The sequence below is a fragment of the Pan paniscus genome, chromosome 18, assembly GCF_029289425.2.
Source record: "Pan paniscus chromosome 18, NHGRI_mPanPan1-v2.0_pri, whole genome shotgun sequence".
In the NCBI taxonomy this organism is placed as follows: domain Eukaryota; kingdom Metazoa; phylum Chordata; class Mammalia; order Primates; family Hominidae; genus Pan; species Pan paniscus.
Window position 1 is genome coordinate 3,677,605 of NC_073267.2, and position 14,931 is coordinate 3,692,535.

A 14,931-nucleotide genomic window follows, 5' to 3' on the forward strand; every position below is an offset into this window, starting at 1 on the left:
AAAAAAAAAAAATTAATTACTGTGGACCTTATGGGGACGCTACATCAAGCTGTTTCCCAATTGAATTGGAATGCCACAACAACGGCTGAACACTGTAAATGTCCAAATCTGGAGGAACAGAGGAAGGTAAACATTTGATTCTCAAGTGGAAGTTCAAAGCATTACATTCTTTCTGGAGGACAGTTTGGAAATATGTACACAAAGTAATCTGGCAATTCCATTTCTAGTTTTTCTCAGGGAAATGTTCAAGCAAATGAATAAAGGTGTATGTAGAAGCATATCTGCAAAATACAGAAAGATGGAAAAAATCTAAATGTCCAAGGGTGGGGGACTTAAAATATGAAAATTCCGCCAGGCACGGTGGCTCACGTCTGTAATCTCAGCACTTTGGGAGGCCGAGGCGGGCAGATCACCTGAGGTCAGGAGTTCGAGACCAGCCTGACCAACACGGAGAAACCCCGTCTCTACTAAAAATACAAAATTAGCCGGGCGTGGTGACACATGCCTGTAATCCTAGCTACTCGGGAGGCTGAGGCAGGAGAATCGCTTGAATCCAGGAGGCGGAGGTTGCAGTGAGCCAAGATCGCGCCACTGCAGTCCAGCCTGGGTGACAGAGCGAGACTCTGTCTCAAAAAAATAAAAATAAAAATAATATACATATATATAATACATATATATTCACAGGCATACAACTGTCTGAACAGTAAAACTGTAAGAACAGACTAAAACATGAATAGTACTTATTCCTGGATGGTCGTATTAGAAATGTTTTTTACCTTCATTCATTAAACAAATATTTACTAAGCATCTACCATGTGCCAGGCACAATTCTAGGTGCTTGTCATAGGGCATTAAAAAGTGTCTGCCCTCATGAACACTTATCGTTGAGTCGTGGGAAACACGTATATGTCAGGTAGTGATAAACATTAGGGAGAAAAGTTAAGGCCGAGCACAGGTTGTTTACAGAGCTGGGGAAGGCCTCCTTGAGGGGGTGACATATGAGCAGAATGAGGGAGCAAGCCCTGTGGCTATCACGAGAAAGCTATCTTTATGGTTTTCCAATTAATTTTCTAAATTTTCTCTTCCAAGCATGCAACGCCTACATAATTAAGACAAAACAAACCAAGAAAACTCTTTCCATTTATGAAAGAGATCTGGAGCCTGAAATCATCTCCGGGTCGAGGCGTGGAGAGAGTGGGAGAGGATCCGAGGGTATGGAAAGGACCCCGAGCCCCCCTGCTCTAGATCCCTCCGGGCCGTGGGACCCCTGACGCCCAGCAGCAACTCGTGGACAAAGCAACTGGTGAGAGAACGCGGGACTCCGGCCAGGTCAGTGTCCCGCTTGCCGCGTCCTAAGGCGACCCGAAGACAGAGGATCGCCGCAGGAGGCTCCGCGCCCCTTACCCGAGGGCACTTCCCAGCAAGCTCGACGCCTCTCCAAGGAATTGGGAGGAGCGGGATCCAAGAGGCTGGAAAAGAGTCTCCCCGGCCCGAGCTCCACGGCCCGCGGCCTTTCGGCCCTCACCTACTAGTTGGCAAAGAAAGACCGTGGCAGAAGGAAGAGGCCGCTCCACCGCATCCCTTCGGGCGGAGCAGAAGCTCCACTCGTGGCTAGGCCATGTGCCCTCTCCGTTCCTCGGGCCAGCCTTGGCTTCCCCTTTTTGTCGCTCAAGGGCCAGGGGCGCAAGGAAATGTGAAAAAAAAGCGGAGACAAAAGAGAACGAGGTAAATCTAGATGCAGAGCCTCGCCTTTCCTCCCGGGTGCAGGTGTATGACGCGTATGGAGTTTCTGTCTTCTAATAGGCAGCCTGAGAATTCTTCCTGTTCATTGGCCATCGGTCATGGAGAAGGCGGGCTCAGTGGACGAACGGCTTTCTGGGAGCTGGGGAATGCTTGCGTGGCGTAGTTTCCCAGCGAGCCCCGCGAGGACTTCCGGCGCCGGGAGCTCGCGGCGGAAGTGGGATCTCCTGGGCCGTAGTGGGCGTTGTGTGTTTCGGGGGCGGGGGCGGGGGCGGGGGCGGGGGCTCTGGCCGCCTGGCTCCAACATCAAGCACCGGGCTCCGAGTGGCCGGGATCAGCGCCCCGAGGCAGAGGCCGGAGGGCGCGCGCACTGCTAGGAAGTGCTGGTCCCCCGCGCCGCTCTGCCTGCTTGGTCCCCCGGCAGACGCCCCTGCACGATCGCCGCTCGCCCCGCGGGCGAGGCTGCGGTGGACAGCGCGGGGCTCCGGCTGGCTCGCCTTCCCGCCTGCCGTGTCCTGCTGAGCGACCCTGGTGAGTCCTGGCCCTCTTCGAGGAAAGTCTTCTTCGAAGTCACCAGAGGATGAGAATGGTGCACGCACCTTTCAGGGGTCTTGTGAGGAGCAGAATAAATAAAGTGCTTAGGATGGACTAAAGCATTGGAAACAACCCGAATGCATCACTCGAGTATTGATTAAGAAACTAGAGCATATCTATACCGCGGAAGCTCATAGTGCCGCTAATGTCTGTGCAGTAAGGTCTCATTTATGTAGAAACACATCAAGCACCTTTTCTTTTCTCCCCGCTATGGATGACTTTTTTAGTAAAAGCACAAGAAAAGGTCTGGGACGTCATTTGTCAGACTGTTAAGTCGGGGGGTACAATGGCATTGAGGAAGGGAGAGTTTTACAGATTTCGATATTGTTTGAATCTTCCCTTTTTTATTACGATGGTTTGTATTTTTTTCATTTTCTTTTTACTTTTCTTTTCTTTTCTTTTCTTTTTTTTTTTTTTTTTTTTGAGATGGTCTCACTCTGTTGCCCATGCTGGAGTACAGTGGTGCGATCATAGCTCATTGCAACCTCAAACTCCTGGACTCAAGCAATCTTTCCTCCTCAGCCTCCCCAGTAGCTGGGACTACAGGAGCCCCACCTGGCTTTTTTTTGTTTTTTGGTACAGATGGCGTCTCACATTGTCTTCCCAAAGGGGTCTTGAACCCCTGGCCTCAAGCAATCATCCTGTGTCTGTCTCCCAAAATGCTGGGATTACAGGCATAAGCCACCAAGCCCGGCCAGTTTGTATTTTTATTGTTGAAACAAAAAATCGATTACTGAAAATTGCATAATACACTTTTCAGTAGAGAGTAACAATGTAAGGTATAAATGTGTCATACATTTATATGTACCTGTGGATAAATGGCTTTGGATGGTGTCTGTAAGCCCTTCTGTGACACCTCAGGGCCAGATGTGTTTTGGAATTCAGAGGTTTTCAAATTTGAGAAAGATAATATAGTGCACAGACGATATATCAAGCACATCTCCAGAGGGATCTGGGGCAACACTAAATAATGAAACATATCAGTTAAAATTTTTTAATTAGGCCGGGCGCAGTGTCTCACGCCTGTAATCCCAGCACTTTAGGAGGCCGAGGCAGGTGGATCACAAGGTCAGGAGTTTGAGAACATCCTGGCCAACATGGTGAAACCTCGTCTCTACTAAAAATACAAAAAATTAGCTGGACCTGGTAGCTGGTGCCTGTAGTCCCAGCTACTTGGGAGGCTGAAGCAGGAGAATCGCTTGAACCTGGCAGGCGGAGGTTGCAGTGAACTGAGATTGCGCCACTGCACTCCAGCCTGGGCGACAGAGTGAGACTCTCTCTCAGTAAAAAGAAAAAAAAAGATATTTAATTGATGTATAATGTGCATACAGAAAAACACATGAGTGGGTATAGCTCAATGAAATTTTATAAACTGAAGATATATGTTATTAATATTTCCACCATAATTTTGAACATTTACATTTAGTGGAATAAATTGAGATTATAAATATGCTTATATCAGGTCAGGTGGTGCTGCCAAATGAATGACATTGGGTTTTGCTGTCAAAGAGTTATGAAACACCCGGGTTTTGGATTTCTGGCTTTGGGATGAGAGCTTGTGGGCCTGTGTTAATAGGAGAGACAGTCACATGAGCAAGGCATTCCAGTAAAGCCTAGAAAAGGCTTCAGGGCCATGAAAGGATGGGGACTGGATGGCTCTTCAGCCTGGGGTTTGCTCGTGTATTCCACATCCTTCCTCCTCAGTCCTGCCATTTTGCTCTTTCCCCAGGAGTACACATCCAGATGCCAGCCCAGCTACCACAGGGGATCCCTCTGGGAGACTGAAAGTACAGGTTCTGGGGCCCAGGTTGAGGCCGACCAACCCTGAGCCTCAGGCCAGGGGAATGGCAGCCCCCTTGGAGGCCCAGGACCAGGCCCCTGGGGAGGGAGAAGGGCTTCTGATTGTGAAAGTGGAAGATTCCTCCTGGGAACAGGAATCTGCCCAGCATGAGGATGGCAGGGATTCCGAAGCCTGCCGCCAGCGCTTCCGGCAATTCTGCTACGGGGATGTGCATGGGCCTCATGAGGCCTTCAGCCAGCTCTGGGAGCTCTGCTGCCGCTGGCTGCGGCCCGAGCTGCGTACCAAGGAGCAGATCCTGGAGCTGCTGGTGCTGGAGCAGTTCCTGACAGTGCTGCCAGGGGAGATCCAGGGCTGGGTGCGTGAGCAGCACCCGGGAAACGGTGAGGAGGCTGTCGCCTTGGTGGAGGACCTACAGAAGCAGCCAGTGAAAGCCTGGCGACAGGTGAGGGGCCCTTCCACATCCAGGGGCAGCTGGATGGTATCTGAGCTCGAGAGAAGTGGGTAACCTGCAGAGATAAGTCTCCCAGAGGCTCACAGGGTAGGGGAGACACAGACCCCCCAGGAGCAGGCACACAAGCACAGTGTGCCATGGGTGCCTTTCTGGAAGATGCAATCCAAAGTAAATGTGATTTATTTTTTGTGGCTTTGGAAGGCAGCAATAGGGCTGAAGTGCGAATGTTCCAGACAGGAGGTTTTAGCTCCATGCAGGGTCTGCTGATGTTTATTTGCATTTTGCTCTAGGCCTGGCTCTGGGGACACAAGGGTGTGCATAGAGCCAGCTCCAGAGTGGGGCGAGAAGGTGGAGCTGTCCGGGGCCCCTGCTACCTTGTGGGATGTTGGCTCCTTCACATTGGATGCATCTGGGGAGGTTCTAATGAGTGGCTGGGGGATGGGGTTCTGCCTTTGGCAGGAGGGTCCCCAGCTACCCGCTTGCTAAGTGGCTGTGATTCTGGCCTTTCAGGGCTGGTTCTTGCCTCGTGAATGATCGGGGAGCATCCTTGGGCACACAGCATTACCTGGTGTCACATTCTCCTCCGGACTTTTCCTGGGGCACCATATTGGTCTCCTTCCCACACCCCAGCATCCTGAGGGTCATGTCCTGTGTCTCCTTCCCAGGGAGTAAACTCTGTCTCCCCCGGTCTGGTCTCGGGCTGATGAGCATGTTGTGGTTCCTGCACAGGATGTGCCCTCGGAGGAGGCGGAACCCGAGGCTGCAGGCCGGGGATCCCAGGCCACGGGGCCTCCCCCAACGGTGGGGGCACGGAGGCAGCCGTCTGTTCCCCAGGAGCAGCACAGCCATAGCGGTGAGTAAGCCTCCGTTCTTGTGGACAGTCGAGTGGCTGGGCAGCGACCTAGCTTTGTCACCGGCGTTGCCCTAAGGGTCACAGGCAGGACAGCTCCCTCTGTGAAGTCCAGGGCGTGTGTGCATGCGCACAGGCTGGGGAGGCCATAGGCGTCGGTGTCAAGCCTGGGCTGGCCTTTCTAAGGCTCCATTCTTCTCCTTCAGCCCAGCCTCCTGCTCTTCTTAAAGAGGGGCGTCCCGGAGAGACGACGGACACCTGCTTTGTCTCTGGGGTCCATGTGAGTCACCAGTCCCTTTGTCTTCTTTAAGGCACTTGGCCCTGTTGAGTTTGTAAAATGGGACTTGCTGTCCCATCAGGCCTCTTTCATCTGACCCATCCTGTCCCTGCCAGTGCTGCTGGGAGGCCTGAGCAAGGGAGGCCTGAGCCGGGTCTTCTCACCCCATTCCAGGGACCTGTGGCATTGGGAGACATCCCATTCTATTTCTCCCGGGAAGAATGGGGCACCCTGGACCCTGCTCAGCGGGATCTCTTCTGGGGCATAAAGCGGGAGAACTCCCGGAACACCACCCTGGGTAAGCACCCAGGGCCTTTGGGTCCAGGCTGGCCGCCCCCGATTCTGCTGGAACTTCAGTCTTGTTTCCCACCCCATCCTTAGCTGGTTCCAAAGCAGGCTCTGCCTAGGTCTTGCCAGGAGCCTGAGTAACTCCTTTCTTGGCTGATGATCAGTTTTTGTGTGTTTCCACACACAGCATGGGACGGCGTCGGCGCTGCCCAGCCCTGCTGTTGCTCTAAGGGCAACTTCTCCTTTGAGTCTCACAACCTAATGCATGGAAGTATTGTCCCCATTTTACACATAAGGGACCTGAGACTCAGGTCAGTGGATGCTGAAGGGACACAGCTGGGACTTGGATCAGGCATAGTTGTGAGGCCACCTTGGGCTGCTAGGAGCAGGGGTGCTGACGGGGAACCCCAGCTGCTCACCAGCCTGGGCCCCTGCTCGTCAGAACTGCACTTACCAGGTTCCTCTCCATGCCAGGCCCCTTCTCAGCACCATCAGGGATCATCTTGTTCAGTCCACACTCCCAGCAGGATGGGCTGCGACCTCTGTCCAGATCTGTCCAGATCTGTGTTGAGTTTGGAGAACTAGAGCCTGCGTGGTGAAGGGAGCCACACTAGCTAGACCAGTTTGGCTCCTCAGTTTCCGACTGTGACAGTTGGGAAAAATTTTCTTTCTTTTTTTTTTTTTTGAGATGGAGTCTTGCTCTGTCGCCAGGCCGGAATGCAGTGGTGTGATCTCAGCTCACTGAAACTTCCACCTCCCGGGTTCAAGCAATTCTCCTGCCTCAGCCTGAGTAGCTGGGATTACAGGCATGAGCCACCATGCCCGGCTATTTTTTTAATATTTTTAATAGAGACGAGTTTTCACCATGTTGGTCAGGCTGGTCTCGAACTCCTGACTTCATGATCCACCTGCCTCGGCCTCCCAAAGTGCTGGGATTACAGGCGTGAGCCACCGCGCCCGGCCCTTGAAAAGTTTCAAAATTACTATAAATCTGTTCTGCTGTGGAGCTTGATATCTGGGGTTCAGAGTGGGTCATTGGATCCCAGTGTGGCCTGCAGGGCACAGATGGCTTAGGGGGCTGGCCCATGCAGGCGGGATCAGAGGCTTATTCAGACTGCTGCTCTGCCGAATTTTTTCATCATCCCTGATTTATTTGGGTTTTTGTTTGTTTTTGAGACAAAGTCTCGCTCTTGGAGTGCAATGGCATGATCCCGGCTTACTGCAACCTCCGCTTCCTGGGTTCACGTGATTCTTCTGCCTCAGCCTCCTGAGTAGCTGGGATTACAGATGTGCGCCACCATGCCCTGCTGATTTTTGCATTTTTTAATAGAGACGGGGTTTCGCCATGTTGGCTAGGCTGGTCTCGAACTCCTAACCTCAGGTGATCAGCTCGCCTCAGCCTCCCAAAATGTTGGGATTACAGGCTTGAGTCACTGCGCCAGGCCAATCATCCCTGTTTTATAGATGAGGAACCTGAGAATTCAGCTGTGTGAACCCAGGGCTTTCTGAACCTGGAGGCCAGGGAGCTTTCCCCAGCCTTGTTTCTTCCTCACCTCAGCTCTGGCCCCAGAACCGAGTGGGACTGAAGAGGTCGCCTCCTTCCCCTTGCAGGTTTTGGGCTCAAAGGCCAAAGTGAGAAGTCCCTGCTGCAGGAGATGGTGCCGGTGGTGCCAGGCCAGACAGGCAGCGACGTGACTGTGTCCTGGAGCCCCGAGGAGGCTGAGGCCTGGGAGAGCGAGAACCGGCCGAGGGCGGCCCTGGGCCCAGTGGTGGGTGCGCGACGGGGGCGGCCACCCACTCGCCGGCGCCAGTTCCGGGACCTGGCAGCCGAGAAGCCGCACAGCTGCGGGCAGTGTGGAAAGCGCTTCCGCTGGGGCTCGGACCTGGCGCGGCACCAGCGCACGCACACGGGCGAGAAGCCACACAAGTGCCCTGAGTGCGACAAGAGCTTCCGCAGCTCCTCGGACCTGGTGCGCCACCAAGGCGTGCACACAGGCGAGAAGCCCTTCTCCTGTTCCGAGTGCGGCAAGAGCTTCAGCCGCAGCGCCTACCTGGCCGACCACCAGCGCATCCACACGGGCGAGAAGCCTTTCGGCTGCAGCGACTGCGGCAAGAGCTTCTCGCTGCGCTCCTACCTGCTGGACCATCGGCGTGTGCACACCGGTGAGCGGCCCTTCGGCTGCGGAGAGTGCGACAAGAGCTTCAAGCAGCGCGCGCACCTCATCGCGCATCAGAGCCTGCACGCCAAGATGGCCCAGCCCGTGGGGTGAGCAGCTGGCTTGGCCGGAAACCCGGGGGAGGCCCAGCCACGGCACATCCTGCTTTGTTCACCACTGGGACTCTCCTTCCATCTGTGGCCACCTCCCGGGCTGTCCGAGGGACCCCAGGGTACCTCACACTCGGAGCTCGCCTGCCCTGCTTGGCTCTGAGGACCTGCCCAGCACTCAAAGGGAACGGAAGCCTTCCCCTCCCGCCCCCGATCTTGTCCTCTTTCCCCCTTCTGCGCCTAGCGTTCCTCTTCCCCTCTAGTTTCCTGGAGCCCCAACACATTCCTGGCAGGGACAGCAGGGTGGCAAGGACTCAGGTCTAGGTCCCTTCCCAGAAGCCCCCGAGCCTCATTTGACTGTGTGGCTCTTTGGCCCCCGCCCTGTGGGGTGGGTCCATGGGTCAGGCCTCTGCCCTACCAACCTGTGCCTTTCAGTGGGCGTGGAGGACTGGCCTTGGCCCCCCAGGGGGCTGCTGGACTTTGGGAGAGACAGCCCACACCTGTGGGACCGCGGGTCTTAGTCACGGCGGCAGGGGCTTTCTGGCCCCCTCCCACTCCCGTTTCCAGGCCATGACCACTCTGCCCTGTCCTGGCCATACGGACTCGGCCTGCCTTTGCCCTCGGCCTACTTGCCCTAGCATGAGGCTCTGAGAGCCACCTGCCCACCAATCTGGTGAGGATAATGGTGGCTCCAGCGACAGGAGGCCAACCCTGGAGACCAAGAACAGGGCGCCTGGCTGCCATCTTTTCCTCCAGAGGTGGGGCTGCACCAGACTCAGCACTAGCACTCCATCAGCACTAGCACCCCACTCCATCGGCACTAACGCCCCACTCCATCGGCCCCGGCACCCTGCTCCATCGGCACTGGCGCCCTGCTCCATCGGCACTGGCGCCCTGCTCCATCGGCACTAACGCCCCACTCGGCGCCCCACTCCATCGGCCCCGCTCCATCGGCACTAATGCCCTACTCGGCGCCCCGCTCCATCAGCACTAATGCTCCACTCCATCAGCACTAACGCACCCACTCCATTGGCACTAACGCCCCAACTCCAGCGGCACTAATGACCCGCTCCTTTGACATTGGTGCCCCACTCCATCAGCACTAACGCCCTGCTCCATCGGCACTGGTGTCCCACTCCATTGTCACTAACGTCCAGCTCCATCGGCACTACCACCCCGCTCCATCATCACTACGTCCAGCTCCGTCGGCACTACCACCCTGCTCCATCATCACTACGTCCAGCTCCAACGGCACTGGCGCCCCATTTCATCGGCACTAACGCCCCGCTCCATCTGCACCGGCGCCCCGCTCCACCGGCACCAGCGCCTCGCTCCATTGGCACTAACGCCCAGCTCCACCAGCACTGGCTCCCCGCTCCATCGGCACTAACGCCCCGCTTCATTGGCACTTTGCTGCTGCCTCCTGAGCACTGCCTTCCATGAACAGGGACAGACCAGAGGCCCTGCAAGGACTCCCCCACAGACCTCCAAAGGGCAACAGAAGAGTATTAATAAACGTGAAAACTTACCTCCAGGCTGTTCTGTTCTTTCGGTAGCTGGAGGGTGGGGATACCTGGAATATAAGCCCCTTGCCCTGGCCTTATGTCCTGGTGGCACATGCTGCTGCACCGTCACCAGGGGGAGCTGCGTCCTTGGCGTCCAGGTCGGCTGGGCCCCAATGGGCAGCTGTGTCCCCTGGGACTCTTGTCCCCCTGTGTCAGCTAGTGCCTGCCCTGCTCTGGGAGCACCGTCGGTGCTCCAGCAGAACGGGGAGCTGAGCAGGACTCAGGGTCTTCACCAGGCCACTCCTCTCCCACAACTGTGAAAGGAAGAAGGGCCCATAGACGCTGCTTGGTCAGTAGTGGGACCCTCTTGCTGCGTGTTGGGGATCTGGAACTCAAGGCTGCCCCAGGCTGAGTCCCTTGGAGGAGGGGCTGACAGCGGGCTTGCCCTTCCCACCAGCCCCTGACATCCAACTTCTCCCTACCAGGAGCCCCAGGCCGGGACCCACCAAGGGCTGGTGGGTGCGTGGTCAAAACTAGTGATCATCCAGGCACGACCCCTCCTTCCACCCATGCTGGTTCCTTCTCTTTCACCTGCTAGTGGCCTCAGGGCCCCTGGCTGAGGGGAGGCGGGGGCCGGTGGACAAGACGCTCTGGTCCCTTGGTAACAGGTGTGCATGTGCCAGCCCTCTCTGCCCCTAGGCCTTTCTTAGCCAACCTTCCATGCACACATCATCCTGTGGTCACTGTCATGGTCTCCGTTTCCCGTAAGAAGCAAGCGAGGTCTCGCTGTGGACAAGGCTGATTCCAGTTGGAGATTTTTACCTCTGGGGGCCTGGTGCTGTGTGCATGCGTGTGGCGGGTGGCCGGGATGGTACAAGGACTTCTTGGTGGCGGTGGCTGGCTCCAAAGGGAGACACTCGGGTGTAACGAGATCAGATAAGCACGTAGGCCAGGAGCTAAGAATAGGATTGAGCACAGGTTCCTGGCTCAGGTAGGGGCATGTCAGTGCCAGCAAAGAAGTCACCTAAGCCAGTTACAGGAGCCCAGGCTGGGAGAGTGGGGCCAGGACCCAGGGTTCCAGGGAGGGGGCAGAGTCCAGCTCAGCTCATAAGCAGAGCTGATAGCACTCGTTAGGGTAGAGGGCAAGGGTTAGGACCCAGGGCACTGAGAGCCCAGGGCCAGGAGGTGAGCTCCGAGCTTGGTGCTTGGAGGAAGCCCCGTCTGGCCCTATGGCCTTCCTGGTGGCTGGGACCCTGCGGCTGGCCATGCAGATGGCAGACACTCGAGACAGCCTGGGGAGAAAGGTAGCAGGAGGCACCGCCTAGCCCAGCTGCTCCTGCTGAGCCCCAGCCCAGCCCAGCCCAGCTCTGGCCTTGCTTCCCCAGGGGAAGTATGACGTCCAGGGTCCAAGGGCAGCCCTGATGCTCAGCAGCCCTGGGGTGGCGGCCGCTGTAGTCACTGCCCTGGAGGACGTGTTCCAGGCCCTGGGCTTTGAGAGCTGCGAGAGGAGGGAGGTCCCGGTCCAGGTGAGCCTCTGCCTCTTACATCCACCCTCAGGCCCAGCACCGACCCCTTCCCCACTCTCCCCTGACCCAGAAATTCCTCCCCACCCAAAACCTCCCCGGACTCAGGTCGGTCTCACTCTTGCCCCTAGGGCTTCCTCGAGGAACTGGCTTGGTTCCAGGAGCAGCTGGATGCCCACGGGCGCCCTGTGGGGTGTGCCTTAGTGGCCTTGGTGGCCCCCAGAGGGCAGCTGAGGCAGCCACAGCAGCTGGTCCGGGAGCTGAGCGGCTGCCGGGCCCTGCGGGGCTGCCCCAAAGTCTTCCTGCTGCTCTCAAGTGGTCCTGGGTGTGAGTGAGCTGGGTCAGGATCCAGGAGCTGGGCAGGGACCCAGGGGCAGAGCCTCGGGCCTCACTGCAGGCCAACATGCTGCTTCTCCACCCAGCCTCCCTGGAGCCCGGAGCCTTCCTTGCTGGCCTGAGAGAGCTGTGTGGCCGCTCTCCTCACTGGTCCCTGGTGCAGCTGCTGACGGAGGTGGGGACGCTGGAGGGGGAGGCCCAGGGAAGCGGGGCTGGTCCTGCTGTCTCCGCTGGTTCTGCTGTGCCCCCCTAAGCCAGTTACAGTTAGATTCATTCACTTGTATCCTCCCTCCGATTCATTCTACAAACCTCCTTTATTGTCTACAGAAGTGGTCTCAGCCCCTCACCCTCAACTCGGGACCCCTGACAACCCACTCAGGATCCCCGACACTCGACTCCTCCCAACTCCATGCCTTGGCCCAAGCGGTTCCCTCTGCCTGCTATGCCTTCCTGTTGTCCCGGGAGCCCTGCACAGTCCTCTGCAGGCTGCCAGCGATGCCCTTCCTTGCATCCACGCTTGCACTTCAGGCTGCCCCTTTCTACACCAAGCAGTGGCTGTCCGCCCTGTTAGATCGCAGGACCCTGGAGGCTGGGACTGGGAATGCTTCAAGTCTGGTCTCCAAGGCTGAAGGTCTCACTGTGTAGTTGGGTGGCCCCTGGGCAGCCCTGGGGATGAGGGGGCCCCAGCTCTCCTCCACAGATCGCCCAGCAGGGTAGTGCCCACCCCGTGAGTCTTCCTGACAGGCCCAGCCCCACTCTAGGGAACATCCCCACCTCTCTGCGCACTGATCCCGGGGCAGGGGTTAATGGTGTGGCCACTGTCCACTCGAGGCCATCCACGCCCAGGGAAGCCCATAACCTTGAGCCTGAACTGGAGCCTGGGCCTTGCTTGAGGCCATCCTGCCTGTCTGTCCTTTGCTGGCCTCCTCCTGTCTGCATTCTGGCAGGTGACCCTGAAGAGACTACAGAAGCCACAAGCCTGGCTGAGTCTTTTCTCGGCCCCATCCCCAGCTCTTCCGCAGGATGGCTGAAGAGTCCGCAGGGGGCACCTGCTGCCCCGTCCTTAGGAGCTCCTTGAGGGGGGCACTGTGCCTGGGAGGCGTGGAGCCCTGGAGGCCTGAGGTGAGGGGGGCAGGGCAGGGGTCCAATCACATGGCCACAGTTTCCAGTGGGACAGAAGCTTAGGGGGACCCAGGCCGGGGAGGCCAGGAGCTGGAGTCCTCTCAGGCCACTTTAGATGTGTCTTAACCCTCTCTGCAGCCGGCCCCCGCTCCCAGCACACAGTATGACCTGTCCAAGGCCAGGGCTGCCCTCCTCCTGGCTGTGATCCAAGGCCGGCCTGGGGCCCAGCATGACGTGGAGGCGCTGGGGGGCCTGTGCCGGGCCCTGGGCTTTGAGACCACCGTGAGAACGGACCCTACAGCCCAGGTGAGGGGAAGCCGAGAACTTCCGCTGGTGCTCTGAAGGAAGACCACCCCTCCCTAGAAACCTGGGGCCTCTCTCCTGGGCCTCTCTCCATCACCGGCAGGAAGTGCACCACAAGTCTAGCCTCTGTGCTCCCTGTTGCCTGCATCTGGCCCGTCACTTCCCTGCCTCTGGAAGCCTGGTCTCCAGGGTCCCCGAGGCCTCCCTCACTGGCTGGTTCTCTGGCCCCCCCGCCCCCTCCCCAGCTCAAAGCTTTAGCTCCAAGTCTTGGTTTCCCTCTTGGCTCCCAGCAGCCCACTCCGCTCTCCTCACACCTCTCAACTTCTTGGTGCGGCTTCCCCACGAGGGCAGGAGGAGAACTGGCTCCAGGAAGCTGGGTCTCTACGTCACCTCTAAAGAGGCCATGCCAAGGCCTTGCAGGAGGGAGTTAGAAAAGGGCTTCTGGCCGGGCGCAGTGGCTCACGCCTGTAATCCCAAAACTTTAGGAGGCTGAGACGGGTGGATCACTTGAGATTAGGAGTTTGAGACCAGCCTGACTACCACGGTGAAACCTCGTCTCTACTATAAAGACAAAATTAGTAGGGCATGGTGGTGCGTGCCTGTAATCCCAGCTACTTGGGAGGCTGAGGCAGGAGAATGGCTTGAACCCAGGAGGCCGAGGTTGCAGTGAGCTGAGATCGGGCCACTGCACTCCAGCCTGGGCGACAGAGCAAGACTCCGTCTCAAAAAACAAAAACAGGCCGGGCACAGTGGCTCACGCCTGTAATCCCAGCACTTTGGGAGGCCGAGGCAAGCGGATCACGACGTCAGGAGATCGAGACCATTCTGGCTAACACAGCGAAACCTCATCTCTACTAAAAATACAAAAAATTAGCCGGGTGTGGTGGCATATGCCTGTATTCCCAGCTACTCAGGAGGCTGAGGCAGGAGAATCGCGTGAACCCAGGAGGCAGAGATAGCAGTGAGCCGAGATCGCGCCACTGCACTCCAGCCTGGGTGACAGAGCAAGACTCCTTCTCAAAAAAAAAAAAAAAAAAAAAAAAAAGAGGGCTTCCTCCCTGGACCTGTGAGTGGCAGGCGGTGGGAGGCCAGGTGGGGCAGGGTCTGGGAAACCTTGTCAGCCTCACAGAGGGCAGCCAGTGGCTGGGGAGGTGGTGGCTTTGGCCCAGGCCTCAACATTGTTCCCACCCCAGGCTTTCCAGGAGCAGCTGGCCCAGTTCCGGGAGCAACTGGACACCTGCAGGGGCCCTGTGAGCTGTGCCCTTGTGGCCCTGATGGCCCATGGGGGACCACGGGGTCAGCTGCTGGGGGCTGATGGGCAAGAGGTGCAGCCCGAGGCACTCATGCAGGAGCTGAGCCGCTGCCAGGTGCTGCAGGGCCGCCCCAAGATCTTCCTGTTGCAGGCCTGCCGTGGGGGTGAGCGGCCCGGCCTCCTACTGCCCTCACTTTCCTCGGCCAAGCTTCAGCCCCCGGGACTCACTGTCTACCTTCTCCAGGGAGCCCGGGTACCCGCCCTTCCCTGCCCCCTCTCCTGTCCTATCCTAGAGGTCAAGTCCACGACCTTGAACCCTTAACTCTCAACACCTGTCATTCAGCGCTCTGAATGTCTCCAGTCTGGCAAGCCTGCCCTGGAGCTCTGGAGTTGGGTTCTCACCTTGACCCCACGTTCACACTAGACCCCTGAGCACCCCCAGGTATCCCCGGAGTGAGACTATCTGCCTCTCCCCACCCTCTTCAGGAAACAGGGATGCTGGTGTGGGGCCCACAGCTCTCCCCTGGTACTGGAGCTGGCTGCGGGCACCTCCATCTGTCCCCTCCCATGCAGACGTCCTGCAGATCTACGCTGAGGCCCAAGGTGGGTTCTGCCTTCCTTCC

The 14,931-nt window shown here is 57.5% G+C and overlaps 1 protein-coding gene across 2 annotated transcripts; it reads left to right on the top strand.

Annotated features, from left to right (window-relative positions):
• Positions 1 to 2,138: 2,138 nt before the first annotated feature.
• ZNF213 (zinc finger protein 213) lies at positions 2,139 to 9,795 on the top strand. 2 transcript variants are annotated; one of them, XM_008968058.4, is made up of 6 exons: positions 2,139 to 2,271; positions 4,064 to 4,577; positions 5,316 to 5,439; positions 5,643 to 5,716; positions 5,888 to 6,011; positions 7,613 to 9,795. In XM_008968058.4, the coding sequence occupies exons 2-6, from the start codon at positions 4,179 to 4,181 to the stop codon at positions 8,269 to 8,271; spliced, it is 1,380 nt and encodes a 459-aa protein (XP_008966306.1). In that variant the 5' UTR covers positions 2,139 to 2,271; positions 4,064 to 4,178; the 3' UTR covers positions 8,272 to 9,795. The 2 variants fall into 2 exon arrangements, with proteins under 2 accessions (XP_008966306.1, XP_063454364.1); XM_063598294.1 differs by lacking the exons at positions 5,643 to 5,716; positions 5,888 to 6,011.
• The last annotated feature ends 5,136 nt before the right edge of the window (positions 9,796 to 14,931 follow it).

What these genes read in the sequence shown, in the direction of transcription:
- ZNF213 (XM_008968058.4), top strand. Translation starts at nt 4,179, where the DNA reads ATGGCAGCCCCCTTGGAGGCCCAGGACCAGGCCCCTGGGGAGGGAGAA. An exon ending in CAGTGAAAGCCTGGCGACAG is followed by an intron (nt 4,578 to 5,315) that starts GTGAGGGGCCCT and finishes GTTCCTGCACAG; the next exon opens with GATGTGCCCTCGGAGGAGGC. An exon ending in GGAGCAGCACAGCCATAGCG is followed by an intron (nt 5,440 to 5,642) that starts GTGAGTAAGCCT and finishes CTTCTCCTTCAG; the next exon opens with CCCAGCCTCCTGCTCTTCTT.